This window comes from Nylanderia fulva, unplaced genomic scaffold (assembly GCF_048542155.1).
Source record: "Nylanderia fulva isolate GAGA-0341 unplaced genomic scaffold, ASM4854215v1 Scaffold19, whole genome shotgun sequence".
NCBI lineage: Eukaryota > Metazoa > Arthropoda > Insecta > Hymenoptera > Formicidae > Nylanderia > Nylanderia fulva.
The window spans coordinates 2,111,533-2,130,249 of NW_028190161.1; the positions used below are offsets into that span (position 1 = coordinate 2,111,533).

Genomic DNA, 18,717 nt, shown 5'->3' on the forward strand with positions numbered 1-18,717 from the left:
GATAGTGTAATAATTTTGTATGTTTATTGAACCAAAAATAAATATTATTGATAAAGAACAAGGATGGCTTGAACAAACTGTCCGTTTCATCAATCTTCATCATCAATCGTAGCCGCAACCATTTGTCGCGATCGCTGTTTTGTGCGTAAACTCGGTGGCCCGATAATACTCAATACTACTGGCAGCATGATTAATCCATGCCAGACCCCGAATAATATCACCAGAAAGAATATTTTAAAGAAAGCTACAAACACATAGGATGTGGAGAATGCCAGCATCGATACGGCGAGCAACGTCGAACCAGCACCATATGCAACTGCAGCCCCGATATGTCTGACCGCGTTCAACGCTCGAGTTGTGCGAGGAGAGTCATCGTCGTCATCCTTTGACAACTCGGTATGCAAGAAGGCATGCGCCACGTGAGCGGCATAATCCACGCTTAAACCGATTGCCAACTGGAGACCTGCACAAGGGAATCTCACTGAGACAGTAGTCGACGCGAAATCATCTGATCGACAACCAGAGGACGTTCCCTCTGAGCAACAATATTGAAGAGAACTCGCGCGTGTTGTTAAGAATAATTGAAAATGCTCTAATACGTAACAAGTACTTCAGTTTTATACAGTATAATGGATAATGCAAGCTGGTAAGTTTGTTCTCAGCTACTCTTCGCAGATATTTTTTCTAAGCAATTTGTCGATCTTGCAACATAGGTATCCCTTTAGTTTCTCAAGCAGAATGCCTTTATCGAAATGTCAACAACGATATTTTTTATAATGAACTAACTCACAAAGAATTTACTTAAGATTTTAGAAACGTTTTCTTCGATTTTATCATATTTCAGATACTTTTATCTTTCACTCGCAGTAAAATGGTGAAATAAAATAGAATTAGAATTGAGTAAAAAGTGTAAAAACTCACCAATGCTGGATATCATGTCTATCGGTTGTCCCCAGAAATACATAAAGCCACAAACGTTTAGAAGTGTGAGAAGTATGCAGAGTAAAATCCAAATGCAGGTCTGCATCTCGGCGATGAGTATTGCTGTAGTACTCATGACACAGATCAATGCCAGGAGAAGGTTTCGTGATACTTCTTGAGTAATCATTTTATCGGAGGTCCAGGGTCCAAATGCTTTGCACCATACTGTTGTGTAGCCTTCAATTTGCGCTTCACTCACCAAGTTTTTACTGTCATCCATTGCTGGAATCCACTCGGAGGGACTCTTAAACATTATGAACTTAAATTCAATGGTCGCTGCTATGATTCGAGGAGCCTTCTTTCCACACGTGAAAGTCTCGTTGAAAACAAAATTTCTCTGATATTTGCCACCAGTTTGACTAATGAGAAATTTCGATAGATAATGATGAAACATATCATCTGTAATCTTTGTGGTCATCAAATCTAAAACAAAAAACATTCTTTAATTACTTCGCGAAAATTATGCAATTTATATTTATAAATATCTTTTTTCAGAATTAAAATTTAAAAAAATTATATTTTGCAACTTTAGATGAACTCAAATAAATGTTACAGCAAATAACCTGTGTCAAAGTACGTCGAAACAAATTTTGCGAAATAAATCGGCCAAGATTCTATATTTTGTATAAAAGACACATTCTCTAAGCGTTCTGTTAAATTTATTATCTTAGGAAATTCAGATGCATAATCAATGTCGTCTCCCATAAGAACAAAAGCTTCAAATCCTTCATCAAATACTTGAACATGTATGTTTATATATTCGTCCAAGTATGATCCTTTCGGCACCAACAATCCCGGATCAAATCCCTGTTTTAATTGAAGCGTACCCACGATGCTTATCGATATCATTACAAACGTAATCATTATTACAATAATTTTGCCTGGCAAAGTTAATATTACACGTGAGTATAAATAATGTATAATTTTCCAGGAGAATGCATTGCTCGGATCTGATAATTTGGGCGTAAAGTTTTCATGCACGATACATGGTAACATCCCATTTCTTTTTTGTTCTATTCTTTTGGAATCTAAGGTAAAACATGCAATAAAAAATGTGATTTGTAATAAATATGTCACGAATATCCCCACTGCAGCATAGATACAAAACGACCGAAGTGATGGCAATATCTAAAAAGGAACATTATATACATTAAGTCGCTTTTTTCAATCATAATTATTCCTGCCTTAAAACAAAGAATGCATAACGTCAATCAAATGACTTGACAACTGTTATATATATCAGTATATATTTTCAAACTAATTTATCTAAATCAAATCGAGATCGTCAATCTATTTTTTTATATAAAAACAAGTAGAAAAATAGTAAATATTCTATATAAAAATATTTTGTAAGAAGATATATTCATAATATGATAAAAAATTATTATTTAGTTACAAAATCAAATTAGAATTTTATTACAAAATTATGAAAAGAAACATTATTTAATAAAAAATGATAATTAAGAATAACATTTCTTTTGCGATTTAATACAATTCTCTTATTTAAATTTAAATTTCGAAAGAAACGAACGAAAGTCATTAAATTCGTAAATCAGCCATAATATGATAAATATTATGCATTCTTCTGTACATTATAATTAATCATATAATCCTATACGTACAGTGGTAGCACCAATCATGAACGCCACAATATCAGTAAACGAAGTAACGGTAATAGCAGAACCGGCAAGACTTAACGTAAGCCCGATTTTCTCTGTCAGTGATTTACTTAAGTTTAATTCATCAGTATGTATCTGTTTCCAGAATGCATAAAATACAAAAATATCGTCTACCCCAAGACCTAAGAGTAAAAATGGCAAAGACGTATGTATTGGGCCATATGGAATACCAATTAGAGAGCATATTCCCACTGCGAGTATAAATGCAATGCCCACAGAGAAAAGACCAACACTCGTAAGACAAAACTGTATAAACAAAAAGATGAGAAAATTTCGATCAATCAAATCGGAGGAATTTATATGACATGCATCAATATATATACTTAAACACATACCCGCCATTCTACCCAATTATAATTCGACAATATCATTAAAACGTACAGAAACATTAGTGCAACTCCTACAATCAATTTATCTATATCTCGAAATATAGCTGACCCGGTGAGATCTCCATAGCTTCTGCCTGATTCATAATATAATGCCAACGAGTTATTAGTTTTCTCACTTTGCAATTGGTTTGAAAACTTCTTAGCAATGTCCAAAAAAACTGATTCCGAATTTAATACTTCGTATGTTGCCTGTGTATAAATGATTTTTCATTATAAACTAATTATCAAAATTTTATATCTGTTTACTATAAAACTTAATACTACGAATAAAATAAAATTTACATAAATATAATTCTTATTAGATATTTTAAACACCGAACCATGAAAATTTATGAATTAATAATAAAATATAGATAAGAATAAAAATATCATTTAATATTACAATTTATAATTGAGACTTTGTCAAATTATTTTTATCTTTGGATAAAAGTAATATATTAGGCCTAAATCATATATAGACAATCGAAAAATTTTATCAATTAAATGATAATTTTATCTCTTTTTTCCTTTCTTTTATTTAATTTTATTTCTAACTTTTTGAAAGCAATTAGATACAGCTTTATTTATAATTAAAATTTAAGATTTTCTATCTAAAATTCATTCAGCATTAAGATATTTATTAATAGGTATTATGATTTAGGCCTCGTTATAAATTCACTTACCCAGTCAGCAGTTCCTGCACTGTTTCCGCTTTTATCCATGTTCACATCACGAAACTTGATGTGAACCATTAACTGCGTCTTTATTGCTGTTGCAGCAATAATTCTGCCTCTTTCATCCAAAGTTATGCCTCTCAAAAGTTCAGTGAAATTTAAGGGGTGGCCTAATGTAGGACTAACTTTTACTGTATTTATCTTTGTAATAATTTCTTCTGTGGAATCCTTTTCAATTTTAGCATTATCAAAACTCCATATATCCAAAATACTGAATAGAAGGCAAGTCCTAGGCAAACTATTAATTATGTTGCAATATAAGTTAGTATCAGTAGAAATAGCAGGTTCAAATGAAGTGGTATTAATTTTCGAACTAATATCATCGTAAAAAAAATCATCTTCTAAAAGAGAGCTTTGTCTTTTTCTTCTATGCATAAATCCAGCAATAGAAGGAATCCTATAAATAAAAATTTGTATATTAATAATTTTTTTCTTGCAAATAAAAAAATTAAATTAATCTTTTTGATATAACATCTTAATTTGCCTTTATATAAGTTTAATATTATAATATTAAAATGTAAAATTTTATAATTTAATAGAATTTCAATTGTTTAAATTTTATCTCTTCAATACTTACTTCATGCACACATTTGTCCAAGAAATTTTCTCTATTGGTGTTTCACTAGAGATCATTTGTTTAGTTATTTCATTTAACTGCAACATAAAAAAATATATTTTGCATAATTACTCTCATTAATTAAACATACTACGTAATAATTATGAAAGCATTTATTGAATTATACATACCTTAATGAGTGCTTGCTGTTCTAAGACATTGCTACCAGTCAAGATAAATGTTTGAATTCGTAAACCTTGCTCCACATGTGATAGTAGCCATTCAGTATCTAATGCGAAACCAGATTCTGGTGGAGACCAAAGCTTAATAGGATTTTTTTCCTGTCGAAAGCGAAACAATCCTGAGAAACAGATTAACATTATAATGAAGCATCCAAGTATCCATTTAAATGGATGTTGAGTAATTTGTATTCCTAGCCTATAAAAATATAAAAGCATCATTATATTATTCAACTAATTGTAGATTATTTATCATTAATTCTTCTAATTCTGAGATAAAAACTCACCGATAGAAAAAATATTGTGTCCCCTTGGATATGCGCACTGGTATGCTATGCCAAAATCTATGGTATGATTGTTTTTCAACACGATTCGCGTGCAGTTCCATCCTTTCCTTAGTTATAATAAAGCTCAGACAACAATAATTAATATTAAAACTGCATAAAAAAGACAATAAACGTCTATTTTATGGAGATGACAATTCAATTCTATTATCTCACTAAACATATGCGTACGTACACGTGTACGTATGACACTGGTATAATTTGTGCACTAGATTACATTAAAATAAAAATCAATAATTATATAAGTGAATTTTCCTTATATAAATTTCTCTCATATCACACAAGCACTTTTTATATGTATTTAATCACCTCATAACCTCCAAATATGATAAGCACTCAAAACTTCGTGCATAAAGTTACATCACGAATTAATTATATATCACAGTAGTTATTTTTATCGTGAAATAGAACTTTGGAATAGTACTTTGTACTATTATTCGGTGTAAACATTTTTTTATATACTTCTTCGTTCGTTTTGCATTTTTACTACTCACGTCAAATTTTTTACTCTCCTTTTCTTTATCCGAATATATATTTGTCACGTTTTAAATATGACAATTCAGAGAACGAAACAAACAGATCCTAATATACGTGATCTCATTCCCCTTATTAAATTCCTCTTGATTAAATTCTAATGTAGTAGAGGTGACCATGATTCTTGCACACATGCCAAACGAGACTGGATTGAATGTATTCATTCATAACCACAACAACATACTACGTTCATGTGTATTCATAACGTCTTACGTCATTCGATTAAAACGAAAAAATAATAATATAAAAATTGTTAAATATCCAATTATAAGAAATATCTCAGATTCGGTCTTTTCTCAATTTTACTATTTTTAATGATAATTAATTAATAAAAAACATATTTTTCCAAACATTTTCGCTTGAATAAATATATTTCTCTGAAATAATTTGTTTATATATATATATATATATAATTATTATTACATTCTTTGCTATAATTTTCATATTTTGTTGAAATATGTACAAGATAATAATCACGTTAGAAAAATAATTGAGCTAACGCAAGATTTGAATTTGTGCGCGTCCTGTAACTATGGTCACGTGTCACATGATCAATTTAGTGCCCTCTGGCTGCAACTTCACGTTATTTACGACCAACGTTTGCCGCGTTTACGTGCTCGTCGCCGGTCCGCGAAAAAACGGGTGGGAATATTAATTAATTCTCTTTACGTCGTTAATTATGGTACAAATCGGATCACGTCCCGCGTCCCAACATCGTGATCGCGATCGCACACGTGAAATTAATCTCGTCGGTCGCGAATCTCCTTTGTTCTCCCGAAAAAGCGCGACTCGAGCCGCCGAAAATTTGGCGCGCAAATTTACGAGGGAGCGGATCGCGAGAATTTTCGGGCAATTTCGACGCGAGATTTTCCGCAGTTGTTCGACGTTGTCGGTCGTTTTCTAAGTAGGCGATCGCGCGTTTCCGATCGTACTAATTAGACTCCTACATATTGCATTTATTGGCGACACCTGAGTGCGTCGTGGGGGAAGTCGCCGTCACAAGTTAGCCTCGAAAAAAAACGACGACAGGAAAACGGAGCATCGGTTTCATTCGCGCGCAAATAATCTCGCGTTCCTCGCATTTTATGAGAACGCGTCGAAGATGGTGATAATTACCGGGCGTCGTTGCGAATCGCGAACGAAAAAATTAACGCGAGTGCATGCGAGTGTTTCGAAGCTTCTACGAGAAAAGGAGGAGGTCCGGGGCGACATCGGGCAACGACGGAGCAATTATATGGTAAACATTTTATTTATTATTTATTACTATTTTTACTGTAACCTCAATGCAAATAATAATTTTATTTTTTTAAATATCAATTCTTTTAAATTTTATTTACTACATAATTTCTATGTATTTATATTTTACAGTTTACCAACTTTGCTGATGTGCATCGTATATCGGTGAGTCTTATTAATTTTTACTTAAATTTTGTGAAAATTCTCCGATTTTGCCGATATATGTGTGTACATATTTTTATGTGTGAAACACGCATTTGTAAATTAAGAACCGCCAGAAAAATTATATAAAAAAATAACATTGTTTAAGAGAAATATGATTTAAAAATTAAAATTTTAATTTTTCATATATAAAATATAAACTCCATAAGAAAATATATATATTTCACTTCTAAAGTGTGGCTGTAATGTGTAATTATATAATATACAAACATAATCTTTTTATGCGATAAATATATACAGTGTATTATCTATGTATATTTTACTGTAGGATAATATTAAATTCAGTTAATTTTTTTTATTTACAGTATAAATATCGCAAATGCGAACAATTTATCAGAGGTTTCTTGCTACGCAATATTTTACTTCTATATTTAATGTAATTAAATATAAAAAGAATCTGAATAGACTGTAACAATAATCGTTATTGCATTACAGTTATTAATTTAAAAATGTATTGCATATTGAAAAACGGTGATATTTTATATTTTATGCTTTAATTTATGATCGTTTTTATTTATATTATGGTATTTAAGATGCAATCAATTCTCTGAGAATTCTCTGATAATTTCTGAAAAAAACATTTATTATCGCCCATAGAAAAGATTATTTTTGTATATTATACTAATAATATTAATTACAGCCATATACATTACAAGTAGAATATTTTTTTCAAAAATAAAGTTGTCATATATTTATAATATATTTCTATATAAAAAGACATAATATTAAGTAAAGAGAAAAACTCTGCGACTTACCATGTAGCTGGTTGAATTACTGCTGAGCAGACTGAAGAACTAATAATATTCCCAGCAAACACCAAGTAACAAATATATATAACTGTTAGGTATAATTTTCCACTTAACAATATAAATGCAATATAACACGTGTGATCTTGAGATCAGAATTTTACGTCATAGCCTAAAAAATATTACAAAAACAGCAAGAGATAATTATATTTACAATACTTAAATATGTAAAACAGCATAACATAACTTCTAAGATTCTTATCTTATACCTATAAATCTTATTTCAAAAACACTTTTTTGCATTACTTCTTATGCATACATATATGATTTTATAATCTTTTATAATTACAGCACATGACTGTGTGCATATTGATTATTACTATTATTAATTAATATTTTTTTTCTCACAAGAATATTTTTTATAAGAAATAATAATTCTATCTTGGAATAATAATTTTAGATAATATCAGTATTATATAATTATTTTAATAATTTGTTCGCGTATGTTAAATATGAAATTTATAAATATTTATACTAGACATTTTATTGCATAATTTTTATAGACTGACGATATTAACAGCAAAATAAATTTATACAGATAATCGCAACAACATTTTGCTTTTACATTAATATGCAAATCATATACATAATAAGATAATAATACACATTTTTATATTTTACGTTTTTTTATTTGAATTCAATTCAAAATTATAAAATAATTTCATATCCTCTTTAAAATTATTTTTATAACTCTTTTAATGCACTCATTAAATATTTGACTCGTCCTTGTCAATTTTGCTCGCCATATAATTAGTAATTAGACATTGATAATGAAGTGATAGAAAATGATAAAGCTCAGTTCTGAATGACGAGAAATAATTGTAACCTATTATATTAAAAGCTTCATATTAATTATCATGTATAATTTAATCTCTTTTTTTGCAAAATATAAATCTTGTAATAAAATGAACGTAATTAATATATATAAAACATAATTAAATAATATTTTATGCATTTTTTTCCTCTACAAAAATTACTTTCTAGTACAGTGTACTAACATAATCTTCTCTTCATTAACTTAAATCAATTTTGGGAGAGTAATAGTATGTCCCACTGCAGCGATTGCACATATATAAGTCAAAATGCAATACAAAATCATAGATGAATAAAATTTCCAAAGAGCAGACATTTGTAGAAATTGCATATGAATCAAAGTATATAAGATATTGATTAATGCAAAACTCGGTATTAAAATTTTCACTATAGAATTACATGTCTCGACGTTTAACCAGAGCGGTGTAAAAATGATAAAAGGTAAAATCGTCTCGAGATCCTTTCGATGAGCACTTCTTATGCGAATCACGTTAGGATGACCATCGCCGGTTGAACATAAAATTATGTTTGATTTATTTTTCATCCACATTCTGTCCTCTTCGCTGTGAATCACCTACACAACAAATAAAATCGCAAACAAACCTGATTAGATCGGAATGTGATTTTGACTAACCCACATAAATAATAAACATTTTTCTTTATTAGTATAAAGATTTATTCAACACATTTCTACGGTGATTTTTACGATAACATTTTAATAAAAAAGAAAAACACATGACATGTGAGAGACGCGGAATTGACAGAACAACGAATGTCAAAATTTATCTGGAACGAATGTCCCCATTTGTCATTCTACCGAGAGTTCTACCGCGAAAGAAAAAGGTTTTAATTGACTGTGCGCGCTTGAAAGCTTTTATTTCGTGCACACAAGCTGTTCTTTCATTTTTTTTATTTTATTGCGTACGTCATACATGATAAAGTACTATACATTTGAGAAAAAGATCTATTTTTAGATTGTAACAAAGTTTAATTTCAAATTTTCCAAAATCGATTTAATTTGCATTCCAAATCTGGATATACATCTGATTTTTATGTATCGGGATAATAATTCAAAAATTAATTAAAACTTTAGTACAGGATTTCATTGTATTTACAATTTTTGAAAAAGAATTACGATTTAATTTAACATGCTGGTTGCAGGTTTGTATATATGTGTATAATTAATCCAAAGGTTTGCTTCAATAGTATATTTTGAATTTCAATAATAATGATTCGCAAGCGCTCTTGAAATAAAATAATAAAAAATATTACTATTTATAAATGTTATAAATAATTACAGAATAATATATATATATATATATATATATATATATATATATATATATATATACAATTGTGCCTTTTATGATTGTTTTTTATTAAATATTATTTCTTATATTTCTCATAATATTTCTGTTGCATATTTTTCAATTATTAAAAGCTGTTGATATTTTATATATTATAATTTACCAAATTTGAATATTTTATTTTAACATTTGATATAATATAAAAGTCTCATTATAATTGAAAATATACACGAATTAGGAATAACGAGCATTATGTAAAATATATTAAATATGACTCTCTTAAGATAAGAATATATATATATATATATATATATATATATATTTATTTATTTTATACTTAAAACCAATTAAAATAAATATAAATATATATTTAAATTTTATTTTTGATTAAATAAGAATTGAAATTTCAATGCGCGCAGTGTGCAATGACACACTGCACACTTTGCATATTTCACGAAATCAAATTATGCTGATGTTTAATAACATCCGACCTTATATATATCTTCAAAAATAGTCGACACATTTCCTATATGTTTCACAGCCACTAAATGAAAATATCAAATATGATATTATGTGATTATAATACAATATATTAATTGCAATTTGCAGGTATAATTAATTTAATTAAATTCAATTTAAGTTAATTAAAATATTTATGTTTTTTTAATAATAATACATTTCATGAAAAAATGACCGATTAATGTATAATATCATGACTTAAAATTAAAATTAATTTTTAATTACATTGTTATTATAATGATATATTGATCGAATGTGTATGTATTAGTGAACAACTTTTACAATCAACGTACACACATAATTAACTGTCAACCAACAGCTGTTCAAATTACATAAAATCGTACAATTTATATTGCAGATTCAAAATGTCCGGAGTGTCGAGTAATATGAGACATTTATTGTCATAATGTTAATCGATGTGTGTAATTATATAATTAATTATATAGTTTTCGATACTCATAATCTGTATTTATTCTAATGCTATTATTTAACCGCTTCACAAATATCATCTGTGGAGTATATTTTGCATCGAAAGTAAATTCATATAAATATCACATTATTAATAGACACGGATATATCGAAACTTGTGATATGAGACGAGTATGTTAATTTCCATGATAGCACTATTAAAAAACATGACAATACTGAATAAAGTTTCTTACGATCGCTAAATTGTGCGATAATTCAAAAGTGCGTGTATAAAATGATTAGCATATACATAAATTAAATGTCATAAGTATGGAATCAAGAACGATGTTTTAATTAACGTACACTATAATTTTCCAATCGATTCACATCTCATTTATTATACATTTAAAACTTATCAACTACACTGTATAAAAAAAAAATTTTATCTCAATTTCCTTTAATTTGTTAAATAAAATTTCATTTTAATTTTATTTAATACATATGTTTTATATTTAAAAAATGGTGTATAAGTAAATAATCTTCGCATTAAGATAAAAATTTTGAATAGAAAAATTTTTGTTGGAAAATTTTTTTTATACAGTGTAATTGATAAGTTTTGAATGTATAATAAATGAGATATGAATCGATTGGAAAATTATCGTGTACGTTAATTAAAACGTCGTTCTTGATTCGATACTTATGACATTTAATTTATGTATACGCTAATCATTTTATACACGCACTTTTGAATTAGTTAATCCACTTAATTTGTTTAATGTTTAAAAAATGGTGTATAAGTAAATAATCTTTGCATTAAAATAAAAATTTTGAATGTATAATGAATAAATTGACTTATTAGTTGTTCTATCTTTATTGTATATAACAATTGCATTAAAATGAATGAATAAAATCGCTTTATTTCATGTTAGTAATTAGTTCTCTAGACTTTCTTTTTAAAGAAATCTTATTTTTAAAGAATCAGGCACAAACAAAAAATTAGATTTAATGATAAATGAATAATAGGAATATTCCAGATTTTCCAAAATTTTACCTGTTCTCTCACTCGTATTCGTCCAGTATACCAAGTGAACAACATCATCTTTAATACAAGCACACATGACCACCAAGCGTATATAGACCACCATAGTTCGTTTTTCTCATTTGCAGTTGCATTAGTTAACATTATTTCTGTTGCTATCTTATTTGCTTAACGTTCTCTCGAAACGTCCGTAGGAAACCAACGTGTTACTAGCTGTTCACTCTCTCGTCTGAACCGGTTCCTATTAGCAAATCAAATGCATGAAACCACTATAGGTAATCTGATGCGTAAGCAAGCCAGCGGGAAGATTTAAACGTAAGCATTTTTGTCGCGAGACAGGCATTATTTTCAATTGAAGTAGCACATGTATAAATCATTAAAAATATATATTTTTAGCTCTATCAGCTGCAATATTATTTTGATAATAATATATGATATATTCTCTCTTAAATGGAATTAGTTTTATTACTAAAAAGTAGAAAATAATCACTGAATAATCTTAGTTATAAATATAATATTACAAATAAATATAATATTACAGTGAAACTTCACTAAAAAAAATCAATTTGTGGTAATGACTATTTCAATCAATAATATTTTAAAATGCGTTTATTTCAATATTATACATCACGGAAAAAAAGAATTAGCTACCATAGCTAAATTTTAGCTGTCCATATATAACAACCTGAAATTTAGTTATCGTGCCTAAATTTTAGCTATGATAACTAATATTTTTTAGCCATAGCTTAACGGAGAATGTTATAGCTAAAAAATATTAGTTGTCATAGCTAAAATTTAAGCATGATAACTGACTAAATTTCATGTGTAATATATGGACAGCTAAAATTTAGCTATGGTAGCTAATTTTTTTTCCGTGCATATATGAAATATTAAATTCATGTTAATTGTTACATATATGAAATTTGTAGCAATATATTTTGTTGAAAAAATATCTGAATTTAGCTGAGAGTTTTGTTTATTTTTTTAAGTTTATAAGTTTATCTTATTTTTAAACGGCGCCAAGAATTCCTCTTAATTTAAGCATTTTCTCTACTGAAAATAAGAATAATCATCTTAAATTAAGAGAATCCTCTTGGCGCCTTTTTTCGGTGCAATGTATGATTATTACTGATTTTTCAATGAATTCTTACAATCATAATCAATGAGACATAAGAAATAAATTATGTCTTCACCGAAGATTAATAAAATATTGATCTTCGTAAAATCTTGTATGACTGATTTTTTGAATATTGTTTTTACTGATTTAGTTTAACAGAGTTAAAAAATACAAATACTTTTAAAATCTGGAAGTTTTATTTTAAAAATTCTTGTCAGTTATAAGATTTATATTTAAAAAAAACATCAGCTTTTTTCTTAGATACAATTTATCATCAAAATATATATGATTAAAATCCTGATAATAACGACATCTATATAAGGAAGAGTTAAAAAATTATACCAATTGAGAAAACATAATTTTCCACAGTAAAGAATGTTGTATCTCATTAATTATGATTACATTGCAAGTTTATTCTGTGTGATAGCTCTAATAATAATATTTAATTCCATATATAACTATACATATGTCTATATTTATAATTCACTAATTTATAAGTTCACGTATTTATCACGGCTTACTTAAGTAAAACTCAAATAAAAATCATGAAATTTTTATTTGCAAAGTCGATACAGATTGCATTGCATACAATATAAATATTTATCAAACATTAACCTGTCACTTAATATTTTTATTACTAATCACATTTATTTAAATAAATTATTGTATTAATATTGTTTAAGCATTTTTCGCTCTTTTTCTTTCACTTTTTTCTCTTCTTTTCTTTGCAATCATATCAAATAATAAACGAAAGAATTTGAGTCTTGTGTTTCTAGTGAATTTCATATTAAATCAACCCGTTCGTGGAATATCAATTTCTTTCAATATATACATTATTTTAATATAATTTATGAGTTTAACGGAAATGATTCTTTTATCTTATAATTTTTGAAACAAGGACTTTATTATGTTATCAATATAATTTTATATCTATAAACGCCATTGTGCGATATTACTTTTTTTTATGTTCGACATTCTCGATACCGAGATCAGGTCGTTTCCGAGGAAAAAATCTGTAGCAACAATATTTGTTTCCTTCCACCACTCCTCTTGAAACTTGACAGTGAGATTTCGATTAACCGAATCAGCCATGTGCCGAAGTCCGCCGGATAAATTAAAGAAAATATCCAATGGGAATGGCGTCAGTTCTGCCATTACTGCCCACAATGGATTCTGATTATTCTTACGTTTCTTTGATCTGAAAATTTCTTCATCCAAATACTCAAATAGACCTTCTACAGTTTGTTGATTGCCCCATACTTGCGACAAGGGTGGCCACAACCAATCATAGTCTAGATTAAAGAAAATTATATGCAGATTATTAATTAAATTAAACTCTCTTGATTTGAGCTAATTAAACTCGTTAGCTGTAAGTTAACATGTGTAAGACACATTTTTATGTAAATTAACAAGTGTAAGACACATTTTTATCTTGATTAGAATTTGTAAGCCACATTTTGATATTTAATATATAATTTTTTATTGAAATTTTTAATTTGAAATACTTTGTGGCAGAGACAATTATTTTGTTAAATTTTCAACAATTTTATGAAATATACACATATTCAATCAAGTTTTTGTTAAAAGAATAATTGTCAAATCAGACATTTACTATATATTTTATAAAATATATTTTAATTTATGTTAACATATTACGATTTGTAATATAAATTGTGCACTCCTGTGTGCAATTTTATATATAAATATTGATTATATTAAAAGAGAATTTAAGACTTAATATGTTAAATTATTTGAAGAATATATACAAAAAATCATACGACTACTTCTTTATATACTTTTATATATTTATTTTTTATTATCACTTTTATTATCACTTTTATTATCACTTTATACGTTAGAAATGATAAAAATTCCTTTACCATTTACTATATGTTTATCGCCATAACAAATAATTAATCTCTTCCCGCCGGTCCAGATGTCATTCAATGTTGGTCCCAGACCTTCAACCCCTCTGTCTGGTTTTAAAATTAATTTTTCGAACTCTCGATGTAAAATAGCTATTAATTTTCGATGTCTGTTTGGCCTACCTTCGAAGCCCACGGGGAATCTATTTGTTAATTTCTGCATTAATTATTATTATATACAAATATTCTGGATATAAAACATATTTATCAAAATAATATTTTATTAAAATTTTCAACAAATAATACTAGATAGTACGCAAAAAGTAAAAATTGAAAAAAGATGTAAAAGCTGATTCGAACAAAAGCAACAATTAATTAACATTATACATATATTTAAGCATTTTTCCAGTTTTTCCCTATGTAATTCCTTTAACGTCTATTTAGATACTCGAATTTTACAACAAATAATACTAATTCCATTTAGAATAAATGTATGCTTCCGCAAATTTAAAGTGTGTACGATGCAATATTCCAAACAACTGATAGAATCTCTGTGTATATTCGCGACTTACCTATGAAAATCCAAAATAACAACTTCACCTCTCGCCGCATCCAAAAAGTTTCTCACATCCTTTAAGACCTCCGAAAGAGGTGTGATGCGAATGACATCGTGGTTGATCCAAAATCTACTCACATGGTTGCCTTCTTCGTCGAGTGCGGTGCCGTTCGGTATCGATGGGTAATATCCAACCCTGATATCCAAATATCTTATACCGTGCACCAACTGCGTCCAAACGTCGCGATCTTGCGTCAACAAGTATCGTTGAAAGGCATCCCGACGCGACAGATCGCCATGTTTGTAACAGCCAGAATTATGTGTCCCGGGTATCATTAGGCTACCGATAGGAAGCATGCCTATTTCTCTCCTTACAAGGAAACATTTTCTCGATATTAGCATACAATAATAATTATTAAAGAAATTTGGGTATAATTATTATTGATTGGCAAATTAGTATAATAATTTCAAATTATTACAAACTTATATTAATTTAGGTTACATTTATGTTGCATGTACACTGTAAAAAAATATGTAATATATTACACAAAAATATGTAAAATTACATAAATAATAAGTGTAAAATTACACGATAAATAATAGAAATTTTTACCTTTTCATTATTTATCATGTAATTTTACATTTATTATTTATGTAATTTTACATATTTTTTTACAGTGTATGTTACATTAAAATTCATGTTTAATATTAGAGACTGATATTTGTAATCAATTCTTTCTCAATTCTTTTTACATATTTTTTACTACTTATTTATTCCTCTTGTCACTTAAGCATTTATTAATTTCCGTTTGAAAGCGTAAATTGCTTTGGAAAGATAAATACCGATAATTCATAATATTAAAGATATGTAAAAAATTACCTCATATCATACATCCAAGTCGGCCAAATCTGCAAACAAGTCACGGAGAACATGTGACCATCTTTGTAAAGAACTGCATAATAATCGAGACAATGTGGTCCTGGGAGAGTCGCCCCATCCTTTGTATCCCATCCTCCTGGTAACGGTGGTCGACCGACAGTAATATTTGTTCTGTAATATCCTCGCGGATGTTGCAAGGAAGTCAAGATCAATTCAGGCTTTATCATTTTATCTGGAAAAAGTAAATTGCGTCTACAAATTTTTCGATATCCAAAATTCGATAGATTTATCATGAGAAAATATGATAAAACATTGATACGTTCGATTTCATGACGATTCATTCTGTAAGATAAATCGGATTGAAAACGATTTAAAACTATCGAGGGATTCATTTCGAACGGATCAGTGTTTTCAAATTGAATGCGATAGGCGGAAGAGAGACTTAACGAACAAGTTTTAACGACAAACTCAAAGCGCTTCGACGCGCATAAGCTGGCGATTTGTATTAAGCAATCAGTGAAAGATGAAAGCAAGATAAACTTATAAATCTCGAACTTTGTTAACAGCACTTTTAAAAGAAATAAATTTAAAGATTTATTTGCAACAATTAGAACCTATTGCACTCTATGTACGTGTTTTGTTTCTATTATAAATTATGATATTTTTAATAAATATTTTTAGATATACGCGGAGTTTATACGTAATACGTAATACGTAAATACAATAAGAATCACGTGTCAGTACGATTTTGTTCAATCGCTATTTCTTAACATTAGAATACAATATGTACAAAATTTATTACTATGTGCTTCTAATGGATCAGCAGTGAACACTTTGATCTGGGTATCTGAATATTTTGTGTCCTCTGGACAATCAAATTCCCAATTTACTTCTAATTCCGCATCGATAACTTTATCGGAAGCAGCAATTGGTCTCCATAAAGAGGAAACCGTGACCCACACCTTTCCACATTGTCCTGCCCATACTAAAAGCAAAATTAGAAAAATAATTTAGAAAATACAATGCACAATATTATGAATCACTTAATATAATTTGATGTTAGATAATATATATTAAGAATATTAGATAAAAATATTTATATAGAAAATTTTTAGCAAAAAAGCAAATCTAATCATACAAATATTAATAATATTTTTCACATTTTTCAAATTTTCTTTGCAAAATTTAAAGAAAAATTAGTATATTTATTTTTTAGTTATGAGAAATGTGACTATAAAAAATATTAATTTTTTTATTCATATATTTATATGTTACATAATTTCGATGATGTGTGTGGACTTCTTTTTCAACTTATTAAAAATTATCTGTTTGAAATATATATAATTTTGCATTTCCAATAAAATAATATAAAAAATAATATAATAATAATGAAAAACTCGTGTTACATAAACACGATAATTTACTCTCACCAGTGTCGCAGAAGACATAGAGAAGTAGCAAAACAATTCCTTTCTGCATAATTAAAACGATGAGAGATTTCGATGAAAATTATTTATCTATCGCTTTCAATCTTCCAATATCAACAATCGTCGTACACTCGTATTTTAACCAGACAGTTTCTTATCTGTTCGAGCATAACGATTGACACGAGAACTAAAGTTTTCGAAATTTGCAATTTATTTACACATTAACGCGCCGTCAAATCTTTGTTAAATAATGATAAATAATTTTTCACTTTTGGAGAGTTAGAAATACTTCCTATTTAAAATAAATTTAAAAAAATATAGAAAAATAGAAAATATACAATAGAAAAGTTAAATAAAAAATAGGGCAATGTTTTTTTTTTCTTTCAGTTTTTACTTTTATATTTTTAGACCAGTTCAAAAATTAAGCAACAGTGGAACTGAAACTCGCCATCAAATTTATCCACGTCATTGATAATAGTATTATGTTTCGTATCGAAAATTCATCCCACTCTCTTCGCGAGTGAAAAATTATCCATGCGCAATGGAATGTGCGATTTAAGAAATACAATTCTCCTCCACTACCGCGTTCAACGATCGATTTTTTTCGATTCCTCCAATCACGTCTCACTTTTGCCACGCATATAAGGATCCCTCGATCGGGTCAAACATTATCGTCGCATCGGGAAACCCCGAAACGCGCGAAATGAAAGTCGTGCGAAAAAAAAAAAACCAGAATTCAGGTGTCCTGCCAACAGGCGCGGCGGACAATCCAGTGACTGAACGATGGACAGCCGAACGAGCTGCCGGTAACCGGAGCAGTTTAATACAGAGCCCGCTTATGGGCAACATTCAAGCACATTGCGGCTTCCATCCTTCCGTCACTTCCTCGGACACATTAATTGAAGGGACCAGGGTTCACTCATTTCTTCCTTCTCTCTCCTCTCACGTCCGCCTCTCTATCACATTGGCTATCAGCTGCGTACGCGTATACCCGGGGTCGGGCCCGGTCTGATCTGTCGACATTAAATATCATTTCCTGCATATGCCATCATAAAATTTATAGTTTCGAGGGAGAGTCGCCGATGGA

The 18,717-nt window shown here is 28.7% G+C and overlaps 4 protein-coding genes across 12 annotated transcripts in view; 1 reads left to right on the forward strand and 3 right to left on the reverse strand.

Moving 5' to 3' along the window:
- Nucleotides 1-2: 2 nt before the first annotated feature.
- Nucleotides 3-7,681, reverse strand: LOC114936109 (patched domain-containing protein 3). The gene is made up of 10 exons (XM_029309133.2): nucleotides 7,649-7,681; nucleotides 4,845-4,951; nucleotides 4,510-4,756; nucleotides 4,340-4,416; nucleotides 3,712-4,159; nucleotides 2,996-3,238; nucleotides 2,604-2,906; nucleotides 1,545-2,109; nucleotides 922-1,404; nucleotides 3-463 (listed from the first exon to the last, which is right to left on the reverse strand). Exons 1-10 carry the CDS (start codon nucleotides 7,649-7,651, stop codon nucleotides 90-92), a joined length of 2,850 nt encoding a protein of 949 aa, XP_029164966.2. The 5' UTR covers nucleotides 7,652-7,681; the 3' UTR covers nucleotides 3-89.
- The window catches only part of KaiR1D (Kainate-type ionotropic glutamate receptor subunit 1D), a 412,954-nt gene continuing 400,246 nt past the window's right edge, over nucleotides 6,010-18,717 (forward strand). For 3 of the 4 annotated variants that reach the window (XM_085481707.1, XM_029309255.2, XM_029309257.2), the window contains exons 1-2: nucleotides 6,010-6,672; nucleotides 6,804-6,836. In XM_085481707.1, coding sequence (XP_085337833.1) covers nucleotides 6,596-6,672; nucleotides 6,804-6,836 — 110 coding nt within the window. In that variant the 5' untranslated portion in view covers nucleotides 6,010-6,595. The remainder of the gene's footprint in view (nucleotides 6,673-6,803; nucleotides 6,837-18,717) is intronic. The other variant, XM_029309256.2, reaches the window with a different exon arrangement.
- LOC114936167 (uncharacterized) lies at nucleotides 8,241-12,138 on the reverse strand. The gene is made up of 2 exons (XM_029309268.2): nucleotides 11,798-12,138; nucleotides 8,241-9,086 (listed from the first exon to the last, which is right to left on the reverse strand). The coding sequence occupies exons 1-2, from the start codon at nucleotides 11,927-11,929 to the stop codon at nucleotides 8,718-8,720; spliced, it is 501 nt and encodes a 166-aa protein (XP_029165101.1). The 5' UTR covers nucleotides 11,930-12,138; the 3' UTR covers nucleotides 8,241-8,717.
- Nucleotides 13,442-18,470, reverse strand: LOC146723514 (PI-PLC X domain-containing protein 1). Of its 6 annotated transcripts, none has more exons than XM_029309265.2 (7): nucleotides 18,213-18,470; nucleotides 17,634-17,817; nucleotides 17,006-17,188; nucleotides 16,204-16,435; nucleotides 15,340-15,693; nucleotides 14,783-14,970; nucleotides 13,442-14,194 (listed from the first exon to the last, which is right to left on the reverse strand). In XM_029309265.2, the coding sequence occupies exons 2-7, from the start codon at nucleotides 17,680-17,682 to the stop codon at nucleotides 13,833-13,835; spliced, it is 1,368 nt and encodes a 455-aa protein (XP_029165098.1). In that variant the 5' UTR covers nucleotides 17,683-17,817; nucleotides 18,213-18,470; the 3' UTR covers nucleotides 13,442-13,832. The 6 variants fall into 6 exon arrangements, with proteins under 6 accessions (XP_029165098.1, XP_085337829.1, XP_085337828.1 ...); XM_085481703.1 differs by having other exon boundaries at nucleotides 18,079-18,470; XM_085481702.1 differs by having other exon boundaries at nucleotides 17,634-17,868; nucleotides 18,079-18,470.